The 21,351-nt window shown below is 43.8% G+C and overlaps 1 protein-coding gene across 3 annotated transcripts in view; it reads right to left on the minus strand.

Moving 5' to 3' along the window:
* spock3 (SPARC (osteonectin), cwcv and kazal like domains proteoglycan 3) overlaps positions 1-10,032 on the minus strand; it is an 85,138-nt gene extending 75,106 nt beyond the window's left edge. For 2 of the 3 annotated variants that reach the window (XM_051703712.1, XM_051703711.1), the window contains exon 1: positions 9,740-9,862. In XM_051703712.1, the coding sequence (XP_051559672.1) occupies positions 9,740-9,862 (123 nt within the window). Of the gene's footprint in view, positions 1-9,739; positions 9,863-9,949 lie in introns of those variants that run through there. The other variant, XM_051703713.1, reaches the window with a different exon arrangement.
* Between the last annotated feature and the right edge of the window lie 11,319 nt (positions 10,033-21,351).

The following is a 21,351-nucleotide window of genomic DNA, read 5'->3' on the forward strand; positions in this document are numbered from 1 at the left end:
AGAGCGGCCACATAAACCCTGAGAGTGGCGGGGCATGTGCCTGCTGATAATTTCTCCTGCAGGAAGTCCAGAACTGAAGCAATCTGGCAATTAACTGGATCTGCATTATGTGCAGCGCACCACCTTTCAAAGACACCCCATTTATTGGCATAACTTTTTCTAGTGGAAGGAGCCCTAGCACTCAGAATGGTCTCAATAACTTCAGGTGAAAACCCAGTGTCCCTCAGATGGTCCCCTTCAGGGGCCAAACATGAAAGTTCCACAGCTCGGGCCGGGGATGAAATATTGTCCCCTGCACTTGAGACAGAAGGTCCCTCCTCTCCGGCATCGCCCAAGGAGAGATATTATCTCCGAGAACCATACCCTGTTCGGCCAACGTGGCACTATCAGTAAGAGATAAGATCCTTGTTGTCGAACTCTGGCTAGAACTCCCGGGAGCAGAGAAACCGGAGGAAACACATACAGGCGCATTTTGGCCCATGTATGCACCATCGCGTCCAGACCCAGGGGGGCTGGGTGACTCAAAGAGAAGTAGAGGGGACATTGTGCTGACTGTTGGGAGGCGAAGAGGTCCACCTCTGCTTCGTAAAATCTTAACCAGATTTGTTTCACTACCTCGGGGTGGAGTTTCCATTCTCATGTCGGTATTTTCTGTCTGGACAGTAAATCCGCTCCCACATTCAGGCATCCAGGCATATATACTGCTTTGAGTGACAGGAGCTTGCCCTGGGCCCAAAGAAAAATCTGCCGCGCTAGTCTGTTTAGCTGGCACGACCGCAGACCTCCTTGGTGATTTATGTAAGAGACTGCCGCTGTGTTGTCCACCCGCACCAGGACATGGCAGCCTCTCAGATGCTGGAGGAAGCAATTCAGGGCCAGAAATCCAGCCATTAACTCGAGACAGTTGATGTGGCAATCGAGCTGATGACCCTCCCATTCCCCTTGAGCTGGATGACCACTTATGACCGCTCCCCAGCCTGACAGTCGTCTGTCGTTAGCAATCTGTGACGGCAAGATGCACCTAGAGTGGGACCCAAGGCGAGGAACCGGGGTCTGTGCCACATAGAGAAGGTACGTAGCCCGTGGCATGTAACCCTTATATGCCTTCGGGGATTGGCCCTTGGATGAAATCCCCTGGCTCTGAGCCACAACTGAAAAGGTCTCATATGCAAAAGGCCCATAAGTGCCATGAGACCTAACATTCATTGATACTGAAGAACAGTATGATCTTGGCCTAGCCTGACTTTGCTCAGGGTATTCTGAATGGTCTCGATTCGAGCGGGAGACAGCTGTGCCCGTATTGTGATCGAATTCCATACGATCCCTAAATATGTCGTTCTCTGGGCAGGAGAAAGAATGCTTTCCTTGTCGTTGAGTCTCAACCCCAGAGAAACTAGATGAGCTAAGACAACATTTCTGTGCTGTAGTGCCAGTTCTTGCGATTGTGCTAGTATCAGCCAGTCGTCTATGTAATTCAAAATGCGGATGCCCTGAAGTCACAATGGAGCTAATGCTGCATCCATGCACTTTGTGTATGTGCGAGGTGATAAGGCTAGGCCGAATGGAAGAACCTGATATTGGTAAGCTTCGCCCCCGAAAGCAAACCTCAGGAACTTCCTGTGTTGTGGCAGTATTTCTATATGAAAGTATGTGTCTATGAGGTTGATCATGACTAACCAATCGCAATGTTGAATTTGTGACACGATCGTCTTGATAGTTAGCATCTTGAACTTGAGCACCTTGACTGAGCGGTTCAAGCCTCGAAGATCTAAAATCGGACGCAATCCCCCATCCTTCTTGGGAACCAGGAAGTATCTGACTCTCTCTCTGGAAGGGGAACATGTTCTATAGCCCCCTTGACCAGAAGAGATTGCAGCTCTTGTGACAGTAAACGTGCTTGTTCCGGTTTCACGGTAGTGGGGACCACGCCATTGAAATGTGGAGGGCGGCGAATGAATTGAATTCTGTAGCCCTTTTCTACTGTCTTTAGGACCCACATAGAAATACCTGGCAGTAGCTTCCACGCTGCCAGGTTCTCTGAAATGGATACCAACTTTGATTAGATGAGAATGCTTCCTCGTCGACTGTACTACCCGCACTCAGGTCCTTCAACAGATCAGCCTGGTATGCCTGTAACATAGCCATAGTGTGTAGCGCAGCACCAGCCTGACCTGCTGCTTGATAAGCTTTCCCCACAAGCGTTGATACAGTTCTACATGGCTTTGTGGGGAGAGTTGGTCTTTTTAATGATGATGTCGAACCAGGCGAGAGATAGCCCGCGAGCATCTCTTCTACCTGTGGCATCATTGTATACCCTCGTGCCTTAGCACCCACGATAGTCGAATATGTCGACGTCGAAGGTACAAAGATACAGGAAGTATAAGGTTTCCCCCATGAACGAGTTAACTCGTCATGGAGATCTTCAAAGAAGGGGAGAGACTGATTTTGTGTTCCCTTCCCCTGGCGACCAGACAGAAATCTGTCTTCTAGTTTCGATCGTTTGGGGGTCTCTTGTTCGCGTGGCCAGTCTAGCTGTAATTTGGCCACCGCACGAGTAACCACATCGAGTAATTCCTCAACCGCTTTGTCATCACGTGAGGAACGTTCAGAGGTAGGCAACTCAAAGTCTGCAGACCCAAGAGATTCATCGTCCCCTTCATGAACCGAAGAGGCGCCGGGGCGCGCTTCGAGATCACGCGAGGGACAAACTGGATCTGGAGAGAGAGCGAGGGACGGACCCGTCTCTCACTCCTCAGCCAGATCCATACGCGAGCCCCGCAATGAAATGGTGGGTGCTGGTTCTTGGAAGTAAGCGAGATGAGCGCGCAGCGTCTTCACTGTGAACAGCTCACAATACTCACACTTGCCTCGCTCCAACGCAAGAGCAGCGTGCTCTTCCCCCAAACAAACAAAACAAAACTGGTGTGTGTCCGATTCAGCCATAGGACGTAAGCATGGAAACACACACCGTTTGCTTTGTTGATCACTCTTCTTTCTTTCTTTTGTCTTTTCCACACTTGAATGACAGAGAAAGAGAAAGTTTTCTGCACACTGCCTGATAAATCTAACTACTATCAGAAATAAAATAGAGAGCTGAGAAGCTGTAGAAGCACAAATACAACACAGAGTGGTCTGAAGACAAAAGACCTGATGATGCACCTGTGGCACATCTATTTATAGCCCCTGGTACTGGCGCATTCTGATGATGTCACCAACAGAAGCTATAAAGGTTCTAGTCAATTTCATTGACGTGTTGCACACATATTCACAGCTGGTCACTTCTAAAGACGTTCCCATAAGCCCTTAATCAAGCGCAGCATTAAGTGTAGCTTTTGACAGGGAACTTTCACTTCAAATTGATGTAGAATAGTGCATAAGTGTGGGGTTTATGATGCACATTTTGGCCACTGGGGGCAGTGGTTAGATTTTCAGTAACAAGGATTTCAGCTGAAGATCTTGTGACCTATTGTCACAGAGTTCACAGTGCGATCAGTCTGGCTGGGAACACACACTGCAACTGTTAACAGAGATATCTCTCGTTTGGACTTAACTGAATATTTGTTTCAACTGCAAAGATGACAGATCATCTGTTGCAGTCTAAAAACTCAGACCACAGATTTTTCTAGTAATTATTATCACAACTGCTCAGTTGTTGTGTTTATGTTTTTTATTTTTTTATTTTATCATCATAATAATCACTTCAAAATCCTAAAATGCGAAATTATTGGATTGTATTTCTGGGGACAAAGGCACTTTAGTGTGTCATCTTGAAGTGTTACATTAGTCCTTTCAGTCAATGTTGTGGCTGGACTCCCAAATCTGACCTTTACAGCAAAGTCAAACACATGATGGGTGAGTGGCTCTGTCTCTCTGTAATATTTAACCAGTAGTAGAGTCACATCCAAGCTTCTAACAAAGCCAAGTCATTGACATAGAAATTCTCCACATTCTATTATGTCTCTTCTGCTGGCATTAGCCTGAAGTTGATACAGCGTTAAAAACATTTCACTAAAGCACAGCTGCCAGAGAAGTCAGAAGAGTGTGTGTGTGTGTGTGCGCGGGCGTGCGTGTGAAAAGATGTTTGACACTGCAAGGGGATCACTGATGTCCATTTTCAGCCTGTCAATCTAACAAAGCCACTTATACACATGCTTAACCAAACAAAAGATTGACAGGCCTAACTTTCCACACATACACAGTACTGTCTCAAAGCTTAAATGTGATATGGGGTCTGTGATTTTAGGGCTCAGAGTCTTTCAGTAATTGCTTTGCCGTAAGGGCCAGTTGATTAAGAAGAAAAAAATCTCTTGGCCAGCCATGATTGCTGAACAACTAATCTGCATAAATCACTTTCCCTGATGGCCTAAAGTGTCACATGGAGAGTTTAAATAATCTTTGATGTGCCTTTAGTGGGGAAGCTAGAAAGAGACAGAGAGAGAGAGAGAAGACTTTTCTGTTTGTGTGTGTGGACTAAACACTCTTGAAATTGAAATGCATTTGTATTGAACGTCTTTGGTATTATTGATTCTACAAGCTTAACAGTATTTTAATTTTTTCAGACATGCCAATAAACAACTTTGAACTGAACATTTGACAGAAATGGGAGAGGGTGTGAGACAGAGTCTGGCTCCAGTAATCAGGTAGTGAAACTAATTTGCCATTGTCTGCATTGAAGACCTTCACCACCCATGTGACTGTCTTAACTACAGTCCTTACATAAACAACATTACCATAAATAGACACTCAAAAGGAAGCTGAGGTCCTCTGGTCCAGATGATGTCATTATCTGAGTGTTTATTGTCAATTAAAATCATTATAAAGACCTCCAAGTTTTGTATATTGAGTGTAACTCAATATATCTTGATTGGGTTATGTGGAGACTGTTAGGCCTACCACTATTTTAAAATTCAAATATACACCTGCACATATGTATTCAGTTATTAGATCTTGCACAATGGTTGTGACACTTTGTTTGCCAGTTATACAGGTTTTAAACAGATATTGTTTTATCCATGCTTATTTTTATGTAGGCTGTATTTGAACACCAAATTTTCTTTGATGACTTTGTGCTTTCATGTAATTTAATAAATATGTTTTGAAAAAAGCAATTTGGTCAATGAATAATGCTAGAGCCATGACTTACTAAGGTCAAAGACTATACTATGTCAGCAAGGGAATTAGACTATCTTGGTCTAACATATGCACACAAACACATACATGGGAAGGGTTACGATTTCTGAGTCCCTAAGCAACCGACCCACATGGGGCCCCATTTCGAAAACTTTGGCTTAAAAAATTACATAAAATCGGTTTTAAATCATAATTTTAAATTCATCCTATCAGCCATTGTAGCCAAGTACATTAATAATGTTTAATGAAATAAAAATCTAGTTAAAGATAATTAATGCGGGTTCCACGTCATGGCCGCCAAGCCCGGGTTCCACGTCATGGCCGCCAAGCCCGGGTTCTAGGCCATGTCACAGCCACGCCAGAGTCAGCTCCAGGCCATGTCACAGCCACGCCAGAGTCAGCTCCAGGCTATGTCACAGCCACGCCAGAGTCAGCTCCAGTCAGCTCCAGCCTCGGCCTGCTCCATGCCATGTCACAGCCATGCCTCGGCCTGCTCCATGCCATGTCACAGCAATGCCTGAGTCTGCTCCATGCCATGTCATGCCTCTGCTCCACGGTCCAGGCCCACCTCTGCTCCATGAGCCAGCACTCACACCTGCCACGTCAAGTCGCCACACCCCCCCCAGCTCCCTCTTGAACACTGTGTCTTTGTTTTGGAGCGTCGAGAGCTGCCACTAGAGGGGGGGATATGTCACGTCTAGATGCGTTTTGTTCATGTTTTTTCATGTCTTTTATTTTCAAGTTTAGTTCCTGTTCCTGTCATGTCATGTGATTCCTGTTCCCTCATGTGACCTTGTCATGTGTTTCCCCTGTTCATGTGTCTTGTTTTCATTGGTTCATTGTTTGATTACTTTGTTATCAGTTCTAGTTTGTCATTGGTTTTAAGTTTGCTATTGTCTCTCGTCAGGTATTGTGAATGTAACTTTGTTGTTTTGTCCTAGCCAAGTCAAGTTCATGTTCATGTTTTATGCCAAGTCAAGTTTTTGTCAAGTCTAGTTTTAGTAAAAGTCAAGTTAATGTTTACGTTTAGTTCACATATGAAGTCAGGGTTTTGGGATTCCTGATCTGTAAATAAAACTGCACTTGGGTTCATCACCACACCATCGTCTCTTCGTCTGCCTGTTTCCAGCAACGTTACAAAGTGTAACACCATGTTAACACAGAACTGCCTATTGAAGCGTTTCCCCTCTCGTTTTACTTTTGACTTAAAATTTGAGAATTTGAACCAACTAAAACTTTATTTTTTTATTTTATGCACTTTAGTTTCAAATGGAATTTTTTTTTTTTATCAGCCAGTAATGTTCTCTGCAATAATATAACACGGTGCTGTATGGTTATATGTGTTCAATGTGCCCTCTTGTGGACTAAGGAAATAACGTCATTTTAAAATATCAGCTGACATTTTTAAATTTAGTTTCTCTGCCCAATTGACAGCCCTAATTATTATTATTACTTTGACTTGTTATATACAACAGTAATATATTTTTGTCTTATTTACTTTACTTTTATTTGGAGCTTATAATCTGATGCTGCAGTGTATTGTACACCATATTGCAAAAGGCTGTATTTTATGTAAGCATTGTAGGCAACATTTGTAACTGTAACAGTAAACATATAAGGCATGGCAGCCCCTCAGCACACTATAGCAGAAGGAAAAAAAACACTGACATTTATCAAGCACTGAAACTTTGCTTGGTGCAGAACTAGGGTGGCCAGACATCCCCTTTTTCCCGGGACAGTCCCATATTTAAGCACTTTTTCTAGTGCCCCGACTTATTCTGAAAAAATGTGTTTCATCCTGTATTTCCCCTCTCCTAAAATATCTCTATTGCCTATGCGGCTTTCTCAGTCACATGAGTATTCTAATCATAGGTAGCCAAGGATACGGCTTATAAAACCAATAAAATCACACCGTGTTATTTGAAGTACATGATTGGATTAAACTACCCAATCACAATTCCCTATCAATACAAATCCAGTTAGTGAACTGATTGAAGAGTCCGTTTGAAAGGGCACACAGATGAAATTGCAGCTGGAAAAATGTCAAGGAGGCATGCATGTACATTTACTGAGGATCTTCAAAAGTTTAAATTTCTAAAAAAGGAGTCACAGACAGAGCCTATTAAAGTGAGTGTGAGATTTGGGGAGCTCGCTTTTCCGTCACCCATGGAGGCCACACCAACATCGCGCAGCATGTTCATACAAAAAAGCATGTGGATGCTGCTAAAAGTGTGCCACACCAAGTTTAGCAATTTTTTTGTGAAGCTAAGTTCTGAATCTGACAAGATGCATGCAAGTGAAGGACTTTTTCTTATCATTCTGTTGTGCATGGCCATAGTTTTTGGTCGGTTGACTGCACTGCAAAATTTTCTTCTGCCCGCACTACATCTGAAGCTGTCATATGCAACATACTCTCTTTTGTGAAGCTGGACTATCACAAATTACTGCAGCATGGCAATACACGTTTCCTCTCTCATGGTCCAGCTCTTGAAAGTATACTACACATTTTCAGTGGTCTGCATGCATAATTTCTTTCTCAAGAAAAATGTCCAAAGTTTCTAAGAGACATTTTCAGCGATCCTTGCACTAAACTTTGGACTGGCTTCGCACTCAGGCAAACAGACACTTTTAACCGTGCACAGAAGTGGCTTTGCACATTCATGACCAGAAAAAGGAATCATTCATACCCTTTGACATTAAAAAGCAGTTGGATGCCCTGGTTGAAACTGGTGACATGAGAGTGGATGATTTCTTTTGTGCAGTGAGAAACTTTTATTATAGCATTGGTGGATTACCTCCAAAATTGGAGCTGCTCAATGGAGAACACAGAAAAACTTGAGTGGGCCCTACTGAGAGACATCCCAGAGTGAAAAGATATTCAGAGCAGCCTCGAACACTTCTACTCCAGAATCCCCACTCTCAGTTTGATTGACGAAATCACGCTCTTTGATGAGCGGGCTTGCACGAAAAACATTGTCACTCGTTGCATCACTGAGTGGAACATGAACAAGACGGCCGTGTTTGAGAGATAGGCAGACGTTTTGGAGTCTTAGCCAAGGTCGTGGAGTTTGTTTTATGCCTGCCTGGGACATCTGCATCTGTGGAGCGTGTTCTCATTAATGAATGCAGCATTGACACCGGATAAATCTCGACTCAGTGTAACAGTCATGAAGGCAATGCTTTTCGTACTTCTTAATTCTGGACTGGACTGCTCTGCATTTTATGATAAACTCTTGAAAGACAAGCGCACACTGAGAAAAATTGCTAACAGCGAAAAATACAAGGTGACAACAGTTACAGATGCGGATGCACTACTTCGCATTGATCTGTGCATAGGTAAGGATCTGTCAATTTTTGCTGGGAGGGGGCTGTCCCATTTTCCCATTTAACATTTGGAATAATGTTAAACATTGTAACAGTCACCTCTTTGCAACCTGAACTTGTTCAGAATGTTAAATATTTGTGACACCTGCGCAAAAAACAATCTAGACGCAGCGCAGCGACTGAAACAGAACGCAGGTGTCTTGACGTCCTTAAGTTAGTTTTAACTTGACACAGTGTCTTAAAATGTGTCAGTCCTGTGTGAGACACTGAAGAAACAGCGAGACGTGGTGCAGTAGTCAAGGACGTTCATCCAGCGTTTTTACATAGAAAAACAATGGAAAACAGAGCAGACACACACAAAAACACTTTCGGTGTGAACGGCCCCTAACTCATCCGTTCGCGCGTACCTGTGTGAGTGAAAGCGCGTGGGCGAAACGAGTTCGGATGGGCTGTATATTTTTTCATAAATTACAAACAACAACTCAAAGTCCTACTGACCCGAACCCAGCGGCTTCGTGAACCACTCTAAGACTGAAGACAACAGCGTATCCGCACATGTACTCAGTACAACATGTCATCCCTCAAGCGGTTTTTGCGGAGCTTTCCTACCCAGGGCAGGGGGCCCCACGATGTCCAGGGCCCCACGCAATTGCAGTGGTTAAAACCGCTACTGCAATACGGACAAGCCCATAGCAATGGGGGGGGGGGGGGGGGGGGTGTTTACATGTTTACATGTTTCCATTGATCATGGAATAAATATCTACACGTGTCGTTTTTAAGATACCTACACAAATTTCTGATCTTCATCCCCCATGCCAAGTGGCATGGGGGATGACATTGCCTGAAACAATAAGGGGGATGACATTGCCTGATTGACAATAAGCCTACTATAGTTCAAACCACGTCTTAGGGTTGCATTAGTCTGTTGCTGTTTAAAATAGCCATACCGGTGCACTCTGCCACTTAACAGCGCATAAATGACGCACTGAGCGTAAGTGATTTGTCACCATGTTTCAGATTTAATACCAAAACAGATCACAAAATATGGATTAATGCAATGCGTAATTGAGGCTTTATACAGGCCAAATGAACTATTTTCACACACTCAAACAACACAAACAAAACAACAACGAAACCAACTGAATTATTGGCTGTGTTTCAAAACCTAGACAGCATCGATTCAAACGCGCCTATGATTTCCAAAAATGTTGTCAAGGTAGGCAGCTCACTAGGTTTTGAAACAGTCAGCCACTATTATGAAGCAGAGGGTGATAAAGCCACTCACATCTCTGAATTTGTCCCATCTCCCGGTCAACCATCTGTCGTCCAGAAAATTGGCGTTATCGTTGCGGGCAGAAGCACCGGCGATCAGCAGCGCGCACACACCGATCAGCACAAGCATCTGCATCGAAAGAGAGAGAAATCACACACTATACACAGTGGTACATTTAAAAATAAATGTAGAAAAACGTTACAATAATCCGCTATGCGTCACCTTCAAGAGAATGTACGCGCTGTCATTGACTGAAGATCTCCGTGCCGAGACTCAACTGATCTCTCTCTCTCTCTCTCTCTCTCTCTCTCTCTCTCTCTCTCTCTCTCTCTCTCTCTCTCTCTCTCTCTCTCTCTCTCTCTCTCTCTCTCTCTCTGCTCGCGATGGCGGACGTGGGCGCGCGCTCTCTTCTCCGTTGCTGCGCGCTTCGTCTCCTATTTTGTTCTCCCCTACGCGCATATCTGATTGAGAATATTGTTTTTGACAAAAACTAATCTCAAAACGTATTATAATAAAAGGCTTATAATAATACTTTTATTATTTGGAACAGACTGGTTACTTTTAATAAATAATAAAATAACTAAATAAGTAAATTATATTTGTAATTTAACTCCCAGTGAGCAAGTTAAAGGTGACAGTGGCAAGGAACACAAAACTCCATAAGATGCTGGTTAATGGAGAACAATAACCTTTGGGGAAACCAGGTTCACCATAGGGGGCCAGTTTCCCACTGGCTAAACAGCATGCACATAATGCCAATATTAGTTATTTATGTGATGAAGGCTTAATTTGGAATACATAATAATCTATGTATTCCATTTTAAGAGTAGTCCATCCTTTGACCAAGGTAATGCAGGCAGAGGTCAGTGAGGTGAACTGCAGTTTGACTGTAAGCTTGTGGCAGATTAATTTCAGGTGAAGTCCATCTTAAGTCCAAGTTTCAGGCAATGTCTAGTGAAGTATCCCATGTCTGACGGTGCTGGCATCAGATCATCCTCTGTTAAGTCCATCATAGTAGACTGAAGTGATATCTGGCTGGCACTGGCTGCAGTTAGTTGTCCTCTCACAGCAACACGTAATAGTGGAACTCGGACATCAGGCAGGACCGGAGCTGGATCTGGCAGGCCCTGGTCATCTCAGGATGCGTATCCTGAGTTAAGACAGTGAAACAAATAGAATAATATTAGCGTAGGTGCCATTCACTTTAAAACAGGATTATAGAATATGAGAAGTGTTTCAGGTTCCAGCAGACCTAACTAATGCAGCATAACTATGAGTTAATGGGTAAATCAGGAGTATGCCTGAGACTTCAGAAACCCAGATCAGTCAGGTATATTGATATATACATGAATATGAATGTATTGATAAATATAGAATAAATATGATCGATATCTAATACGTATACAGTATATTAATAGATGTTCCCAATATATTTCGAGTTTTAGCCTTAGAATTAGCCATAGGTCAAATCAACTATAGTGTGCTCAGTCTCAATACTTAAATGTACATTTCTGTGTGCCTGAGCATATTGTTCTTTTAAACACTGCTGTCAGAACTTGAGGTGAGTTTATTTGGCTTGTGAAAAATTAATTAGTAATGGTGGACAGAGAAAGAACTGCAGCAGGCAAGAAATTAGATGAGTTAGGGGAACATCAAACTAGGAGTAATAAAATATTTAAAAAAGAAAAGTGGTCTAGTGAGAGCTTCTATAGTGGGTCACCTGAAAGGAAGATGGAGAATGATGTTGGAATGAGCTTCTAAATTTACGGACCTCTTTGTAGAACCTGCAAGATGTTTATAATTTTTTATAATTTTTTTTTTTTTTTTAAATAAAAGGGATCATACAAATTGCATTTGTTTTTTTTTATAGGCTACTGCTACTGTCACGTTTTGACATGACAGATAGTTACATTGTACAATAAAAATTAAGAACTAAAATAACACAAATGATCCTGCATCACTGACTGTTTGTAGCATTTTGTGATGGTTGCATCACAGGGTTTGTCCTGGGCAGTGAAGTTGTCCACTGTTCTTAACTAAAAGTCTTTGGTTTCCTTGCATGTTCTACACTTTTAAGTTCTCACATACAGGGGCTCAGGGATTTTGAGATCTAGCTTTGACACTCAGGACAATTTAGGGACTCATACACAGCTAGCACAAAATGGTGCAAGAGGTCATTGCTAAAAGAGTCAGCACACAATAATAAGAACTAAGGGTATGTAAATGTTGAAATAGGATAATTTGGGTAATTTCATTTAATATCTGTTATGCAGCTTCTTAAGGGCATCAATAAATAATAATAATAATAATAATAATAATAATAATAATTACATCTTTTTTTAAATGCTAAACTTAAAGATTCTACGAAAACTTGTGAGCACAACTGAATACACACACAGACAAAATATGTTTTCTGGTCATGGTGTCCTCTATTTTATTTATAGCATGATTAAAAATGCAGTACTGGGCCAGAAACGTAGCGTGTGAAAGAGTGATTTCCTGCTTCCCACACACACTTTCACATGAAACACCTCTACTTTCATTCTCTCTCTTACCACCTTTATGGTGTGTATGCTGGCAGGTGGGAAAAGGGGGACAAATATTCTCAGTTTCTTTGAGAAAATCTTTCAGGGGGAAGTGAATGACTGATTTCATATCCAGTACTTTGCATTATTTTACATCTTTCACCTGCCTCTGAAAGTGTGCACCTTTTTTTTCTCTGAGTTTCCAAACCTTGTGTAAATGTATGCATACTTGTGTTTCCATTTAAAAGAGATGTGAAAATGTGGACAGATAGCTCAGCAGACAACTGAAAGAGGAAGTCTGCATACACACACTTACACAAACAGGCACACACAATTTCAATTTGTAGTAATTTCAGTAGTTTGCAATTTGTAGAATCTATATCTATATAGTTGTTTATAAGCATATCTACTAAGATAATACATGGAAAATCATAAAAGACATTCTATAAAGACAGTAATACATGCAGTTTTGACTTGACCAGTTTTATATACCAGGGGTGAAGCTACTGTGGGGTTCAAAAGTCCACACTGAAAATCTGGGATTCAAATGCTAATTTAAATCTAAACCAAAAATTAAACAAAGTTCCTAAGAAATCATGATATTTGGCTAGTTGCATATGACGGCCATTTTTGAGTTCCAGTTTAGTGAGTGTGGGTATATATACAGTGCATCTGGAAAGTATTCACAGCGCTTCACTTTTTCCACATTTTGTTATGTTATGGCCTTATTCCAAAACTGATTAAATTCATTATTTTCCTCAAAATTCTACAAACAATACCCCATCATGGCAAACTGAACGAAGTTTGTTTGAAATCTTTGCAAATTTATTAAAAATAAAAAACGACAAAAATCACATGTACATAAGTATTCACAGCCTTTGCCATGACACTCAAAATTGAGCTCAGGTGCATCCTGTTTCCACTGATCATCCTTGAGATGTTTCTACAACTTGATTGGAGTCCACCTGTGGTAAATTCAGTTGACTGGACATGATTTGGAAAGGCACACACCTGTCTATATAAAGTTCCACAGTTAACAGTGCATGTCAGAGCACAAACCAAGCCATGAAGTCCAAGGAATTGTCTGTAGCCCTCCGAGACAGGATTGTATCGAGGCTCAGATCTGGGGAAGGGTAAAGAAAAATTTCTGCAGCATTGAAGGTCCCAATGAGCACAGTGGCCTCCATCATCCGTAAATGGAAGAAGTTTGGAACCACCAGGACTCTTCCTAGAGCTGGCTGCCTGGCCAAACTGAGCGATCGGGGGAGAAGGGCCTTAGTCAGGGAGGTGACCAAGAACCCAATGGTCACTCTGACAGAGCTCCAGCATTTCTCTGTGGAGAGAGGAGAACCTTCCAGAAGAACAACCATCTCTGCAGCACTCCACCAATCAGGCCTGTATGGTAGAGTGGCCAGACGGAAGCCACTCCTCAGTAAAAGGCACATGACAGCCTGCCTGGAGTTTGCCAAAAGGCACCTGAAGGACTCTCAGACCATGAGAAATAAAGATTGAACTCTTTGGCCTGAATGGCAAGCGTCATGTCTGGAGGAAACCAGGCACCGCTCATCACCTGGCCAATATCATCCCTACAGTGAAGCATGGTGGTGGCAGCATCATGCTGTGGGGATGTTTTTCAGCGGCAGGAACTGGGAGACTAGTCAGGATCGAGGGAAAGATGAATGCAGCAATGTACAGAGACATCCTTGATGAAAACCTGCTCCAGAGCGCTCTGGGCCTCAGACTGGGGCGAAGGTTCATCTTCCAACAGGACAACGACCCTAAGCACACACCCAAGATAACAAAGGAGTGGCTACGGGACAACTCTGTGAATGTCCTTGAGTGGTCCAGCCAGAGCCCAGACTTGAACCCAATTGAACATCTCTGGAGAGATCTGAAAATGGCTGTGCACCGACGCTCCCCATCCAACCTGATGGAGCTTGAGAGGTCCTGCAAAGAAGAATGGGAGAAACTGCCCAAAAATAGGTGTGCCAAGCTTGTAGCATCATACTCAAAAAGACTTGAGGCTGTAATTGGTGCCAAAGGTGCTTCAACAAAGTATTGAGCAAAGGCTGTGAATACTTATGTACATGTGATTTTTTTTGTTTGTTTTTTATTTTTAATAAATATGCAAAGATTTCAAACAAACTTCTTTCACATTGTCATTATGGGGTATTGTTTGTAGAATTTTGAGGAAAATAATGAATTTAATCCATTTTGGAAAAAGGCTGTAACATAACAAAATGTGGAAAAAGTGAAGCACTGTGAATACTTTCCGGATGCACTGTACATCTATATATACTGTATATACACTCACTGGCCACTTTATTATGTACACCTGTACGTCTACTTATTCATGCGATTATCTAATCAGCCAATTGTGTGGAAGCAGTGTAATGTATGCAGATATGGGTCAGGAGCTTCAGTTAATGTTCACATCAACCATCAGAATGGGGAAAAATTTGATTTCAGTGACTGAGACCTTGGCATGATTGTTGGTGCCAGACAGGCTGGTTTGAGTATTTCTGTAACTGCTGATCTCCAGGGATTTCATGCACAACAATCCCTAGAGTGTATAGAGAATGGTGCAAAAAACAACCAGTGAGGGCAGTTCTGTGGACAAAATGCCTTGTTGATGAGAGAGGTCAACGGAGAATGGCCAGACTGGTTCGAGCTAACAGAAAGGCTATGGTAACTCAGATAACCCCTCTATGCAATTGTAGTGAGTAGAATAGCATTTCAGAATGCACAAAATGTCAAACTTTGAGGTAGATGGGCTACAACAGCAGGAGACCACGTTGGGTTCCACTTCTCTGAGCCAAGAATAGGAAACTGAGGCTGCAGTGGGCCTACCATTTGTGTACCTCAACAGAAATCCAGATTTGTCAGACCAGGTGATGTTTTTCCAATAATCTACTTTTCAGTTTTGGTAAGCCTCTGCCCACTGCAGCCTCAGTTTCCTGTTCTAAGCTGTAGCCCATCTGCCTCAATGTTCGAAATGTTGTATGTTCAGAAATGCTTTTCTGCATAGAACATCTGGGTTACTGTTGTAACCCCGGTTCCCTGAAAGGAGTGAATGAGACGTTACATTAGGGGCATCTCCTTGAGAGCTCCTGATCTCTCTGATCTGTAATTAATTACACCAAATCATTGGCAGGTGATGCTGTGCATCCTGCACATAACCCCACACTTAGGCGTGGGTACATAGTGAGAAGAAGGATCACCCACACTTCAGAATTTTGACTGAAGAGGCAAGATGGTCTCAACCTTTACAGTGGATGTCAGCATTGTGGCCGGCTACGTACCGTCTCGTTCCCTCCTTTTATATATGATAATCCAGTTGGCTATGGCCAAACGTATGAGATGGCATAACTAGCTCACAAGGGGGTAATAATATTGCTGATGGTATCAAGGACACTATCTCATAGTACATATGCAGATTGTTAGACACCCTACACAGAAATATCTGGGAGGAAACTGACGAGAGCAAAAGAGTTTGGAAAGGCCCACCCAGCAGCCAAGCATATGTCCAACATAGGCACGCCATTTACCCTTGCCCAAGAGGAAGCCATGCCTCTGGTGGAGTGCACTCTTACCCCAATGGGGCACTGCAAGTCCTGAGATTGGTAAGCAAGGGCTATAACACTGACCACCCAGTGGGAGAGTCATTGCTTAGAAATGGCTGTGCCTTTGGAACGCACTACAAAACAGATAAATAGCTGGTCAGACAATCTGAACAGACCTGTATGCTCGATATAGATGCGCAATGCTTGCACCGGACACAGCAGCTTTGCATACTGGTCTTCTTCAGGGGGAGAAAAGGCCTGTGATGTTATAATTTGAGCCCTGAATGGGGTCGATAACACTTTTGGCACATAACCCTTCTTAGGCTTCAGGATGGCTTTAGTGAAGCCCGGACCAAACTCCAAACAGGACTTGTCTAGACAAAGCTTGAAAATCTCCTACGCGTTTCACAGAAGCCAGGGCAATGAACAAAGCAGTCTTCAAAGCAAGAGTGCGTAGGCTCGCGGAGTCCAAAGGCTCAAAAGAAGGGCCACACATTGCCTTCAGCACCATGGAGAGGTCACATGTGGGAACTGTGGCCAGGTGAGATGGTCTTAAATGCCTTGCACCGTGCAAAAATATAATGACAAGTGTATGCTTGCTTATTGAGACTCCCTCAATAGGGGCGTGGTTTGCTGCTACAGCTGCAACGTATACACAGAGCATAGAGGGGGTCAAACACGCGTCTAAGCCTTCCTGTAAGAAGTTCAGCACTGCTTTCACTGGACAGCTTACTGGGTTTACGTCCCAAGATGAGCACCAATCATTAAAGATGCGCCACTTTAACTCATACAGCCATCTCGTAAAGGGGGCTCCTGACTGAGATATGGTGTCAGTCACAGCGTGAGACAACCCATCTTGCTCAGACGAGTACCATTCAACGGCCACACATGAAAACTCCACAGCTCTGGCTGAGGATGCCAAATTGAGCCCTGTGCTTGTGACAGCAGATCCCTCCTCAGAGGGATTTCCCAGGGGAGGTGTCCAGCAGCTCCACCAGCTCTGGGAACCAAATCTGTTTGGCCAGTTCAGTGCCACCAAGAGAACCCTCACCTGTTCTGTTCTGACATGGCACAGCACTTGGTGAAGCAGATGAATGGGGGAAACACAAACATGCATTTGTCTGGGGTCCACGCGTGTGCTAACGCATCCATTCCCAGAGGAGCCTGATTCAGCGCAAACCACAGAGGGCAATGCGTGTTCTCTTGGGAGGCAAACAGATCTATCACAGCCTTCCCAAACATTTCCCAGATTTTCAGCACAGTTAATGGGTGAAGTCTCCATTCTCTCGCTCTGACCCCCTGATGCGAGAGCAAATCTGCTCTGCAGTTCATATGTCCGGGGATGTGCATCGCACAAATAGACTTCAGGTTCCTCTGACACCAAAGGAGGAGGTGACGCGATAGTTTCAACATGCGGCGTGATCGAATCCTGCCCTGGCGATTTATGTATGATACCACTGATGTATTGTCCATCCGGATCAGCACATGGTGGTGTTGAATGTCTGGTTGAAAACTCTTCAGAGCCAGAATCACAGCCAATAACTCAAGGCAATTCACATGCCAGCTGAGTTTCTCACCTTTCCAAGCTCCAAAAGCCAGGTGTCCGTCGCACAGCGCTCCCCAGCCTACGCCAGACGAATCCGTTGTCACCACTTTCTGTCTGGTCACCTGGCCAAGCCGAACCCCCTCTTACTCAGGGAAAGCGTGCTCCCGTGCTTGAAACACTAAGTTCTGAATAATCAACTATATGCACATGTCTGATAGACGTGCTCGCATGGTCATCGAATCTAACTTCATTCCTAAGAATACGGTTTCCTGTACTGGTGTTAGCAAACTATTTGCCCAGTTGGCTCTGATGCCCAGATGGTGTAGATATAAAAGCACTAAATCTCTGTGTTTGCACAGAGGTCTTGGATTAGCCAGTCATCAAGGTAATTCATCACCCCTGTAAACCTATCTTGAGAGGATCATGAGCCATATCTACACACTGTGAGGTGCCAAAGCCAGCCCAAACTGGTGGACTTTGTACTGATATGATACCCCTTCGAAGGCAAACCTGAGAAATGGCCTGTGTCGGGGGGTGATGTTGATGTGAAAGTTCGCATCCTTTAGATTCAGGGAGATAAACCAGTCTTCCATACAGATCTGCGTGAGAATCTTTTTCTGCATGAGCATTTTGAAGCCTGACAAGGCTCTGATTCAGGCGACGCAAATCCAATATTGATCGTAAACTGGTGTCTTTCTTGGGAATAAGGAAGTACCTGTTGTAAAAGCCCCTTTGAGCGTAGCTCGAGGCAACAATCTCTTCTGCATCCTTGGCAAGAAGGGATTGTATTTCTGCATGCAGAAGCAGAGCGTCGCGTTTCATTACTGCCAATGTCAGAATGCTGTTGGAAGGTGGAGGATGTCCGCAAACTGAATCGTGTAACCTTTTGTTACTGTGCTGAGTACCCATGCTGAGATGTTTGGCAATGCATGCCACGCGTCTGCGTAATGCGCAAGTGGCTGCAAAGGTTCGATCGTGAATGGCAAAATGCTGCCGTTTAAAACAAGGAAGCAATTTTGGTTGGAGAGATGATCACTGCTGCTCATAAGAGGGGAGCGTACTCTTTTGAATAGTGATGCCGGTAATGCATACTGTGTGTGACGCGTGGGAGGTTGTATGCGCTTGATCCCGAGCGAAGACACGCTGCCTGCGTGATATAGGGAGCGATTTTTTTGTGAGAGATGATAGCTGCCACTCATAAGAGGGGAACATACTCGTTTGACACATGTTAGACGGGATACCGAGTGAGGAAGAAAGAGCTCTTTTTGTGTAGGTGGGCAATACTTTATTGACACATTTGCACAACAAAAATTTGCATGATGAACATTGCAAATAGCACAAACTTCTTCCTAGCAAATGGCGATGAGGATGGAGTGAGTCTGCCAAGCCATCTTCTGAGCTGGCTGGGAGTGCAGCTGAAGCTCCGCTTTCCTCTTCCTCAGTTATACACAGTCAGGGGTTCTTTTGATTGCGTGGTCTTCCGCTATGGCGTGGAACGGGGCCACAGTGGAAGGGACACCTTACGTCTCAGCCATTGTCACTGAGATCTCACCGCTTTTTCCCATGGAAACACTGATCATGCATGCCAGCAGCGCATGAGACACATGAGGGAGAGAAATAACAAAACAAACAAAACAAACAGAACAAACCGACGAACTCACCAGAACCATGACATGCATGAAAGACAGCATTCATGCTTGTTGAATGGAGGAATACACTTCTCACAAGGTGGAAGGCACTTACAAATTTCTATCTTAAAATGAAAGATGTTATTTCATGAAGTGTTTTTTTTTAACACAAAATTCTTAAAGGATATGTACTCATCAGGCACATCAGGGGAAACAGGAGTCTGTCCGCTGAAAAGGTGTATTCAACTCTTGACGAGCAGGCGTGTTCCACAGAGAGACCGTGATCGACTCTGAAGAACAAATTCTGAAGTGTGGGTGATCCTGCTCCTCACTATATACCCACGCCTAAGGGTGGGGTTATGTGCAGGATGCGCAGCATCACCTGCTAATGATTTGCCGCGATTATATACAGATCAGAGAGATTGGGAAATCTGAAGGAGATGCCCCTAACAAAATGTCGAGGGACCAACTTGAAAGTGAACCGTTGTAACGTGTGGTTATTTGGGTTATTGTCACCTTGCTGTCAGCTTGGACCAGTCTGGCCATTCTCTGACCTCTGTTATTAACAAGTTGTTTTCGCACAAAGAACTGCCCCCTGCTGGATGTTTTTTTGTTTTGTTTTTCACACCATTCTCTTTACACTCTAGAGACTGTTGTGCATGAAAATCCCAGGAGGTCAGCAGTTACAGAAATACTCAAACCAGCCTGTCTGGCACCAACAATCATGTCACCATCTAAATCACTGAGATCAAATTTTTTCCCCATTCTGATGGTTGATGTGAACATTAACTGAAGCTCCTGACACATATCTGCATGATTTTATACATTACAATGCTGCCAAATGATTGGCTGATTAGATAATCACATGAATAAGTAGATGTACAGGTGTACCTAATAAAGTGGCCAGTGAGTATATATATACACTATATTGCCAAAAGTATTCGCTCACCCATCCAAATAATTGAATTCAGGTGTTCCAATCACTTCCATGGCCACAGGTGTATAAAATGAAGCACCTAGGCACGCAGACAGCTTCTACAAACATTTGTGAAAGAATGGGCCGCTCGTCAGGAGCTCAGTGAATTCCAGCGTGGTACTGTGATAGGATGCCACCTGTGCAACAAGTCCAGTTGTGAAATTTCCTCGTTACTAAATATTCCACAGTCAACTGTCAGTGGTATTATAACAAAGTGGAAGCAATTGGGAATGACAGCAACTCAGCCACGAAGTGGTAGGCCACGTAAAACGACAGAGCGGGGTCAGCGGATGCTGAGGCGCATAGTGCGCAGAGGTCGCCAACTTTCTGCAGAGTCAATCGCTACAGACCTCCAAAGTTCATGTGGCCTTCAGATTAGCTCAAGAACAGTGCGTAGAGAGCTTCATGGAATGGGTTTCCATGGCCGAGCAGCTGCATCCAAGCCATACATCACCAAGTGCAATGCAAAGCGTCGGATGCAGTGGTGTAAAGCACGCCGCCACTGGACTCTAGAGCAGTGGAGACGCGTTCTCTGGAGTGACGAATCACGCTTCTCCATCTGGCAATCTGATGGACGAGTCTGGGTTTGGCGGTTGCCAGGAGAACGGTACTTGTCTGACTGCATTGTGCCAACTGTGAAGTTTGGTGGAGGGGGATTATGGTGTGGGGTTGTTTTTCAGGAGCTGGGCTTGGCCCCTTAGTTCCAGTGAAAAGAACTCTGAATGCTTCAGCATACCAAGAGATTTTGGACAATTCCATGCTCCCAACTTTGTGGGAACAGTTTGGGGATGACCCCTTCCTGTTCCAACATGACTGCGCACCAGTGCACAAAGCAAGGTCCATAAAGACATGGATGAGCGAGTTTGGTGTGGAAGAACTTGACTGGCCTGCACAGAGTCCTGACCTCAACCCGATAGAGCACCTTTGGGATGAATTAGAGCGAAGACTGCGAGCCAGGCCTTCTCGTCCAACATCAGTGTTTGACCTCACAAATGCGCTTCTGGAAGAATGGTCAAAAATTCCCATAAACACACTCCTAAACCTTGTGGAAAGCCTTCCCAGAAGAGTTGAAGCTGTTATAGGTGCAAAGGGTGGGCCGACGTCATATTAAACCCTATGGATTAAGAATGGGATGTCACTTAAGTTCATATGCGTCTAAAGGCAGATGAGCGAATACTTTTGGCAATATAGTGTGTATATATATATATATATATATATATATATATATACAGTGTATACTGTATATATAGAGAGAGTATATGACCTTGGAGCAGAGGAAGAAGGTCACCTGGTCTGATCAGTTCCATTTTCTTTTACATCACATGGATGGCCATGCACGCATGCACCGTTTACCTGGGGAAGTGATGGCACCAGGATGCACTGTAG

Source organism: Myxocyprinus asiaticus, chromosome 7 (assembly GCF_019703515.2).
Source record: "Myxocyprinus asiaticus isolate MX2 ecotype Aquarium Trade chromosome 7, UBuf_Myxa_2, whole genome shotgun sequence".
NCBI classification, from domain to species: Eukaryota; Metazoa; Chordata; class Actinopteri; order Cypriniformes; family Catostomidae; genus Myxocyprinus; species Myxocyprinus asiaticus.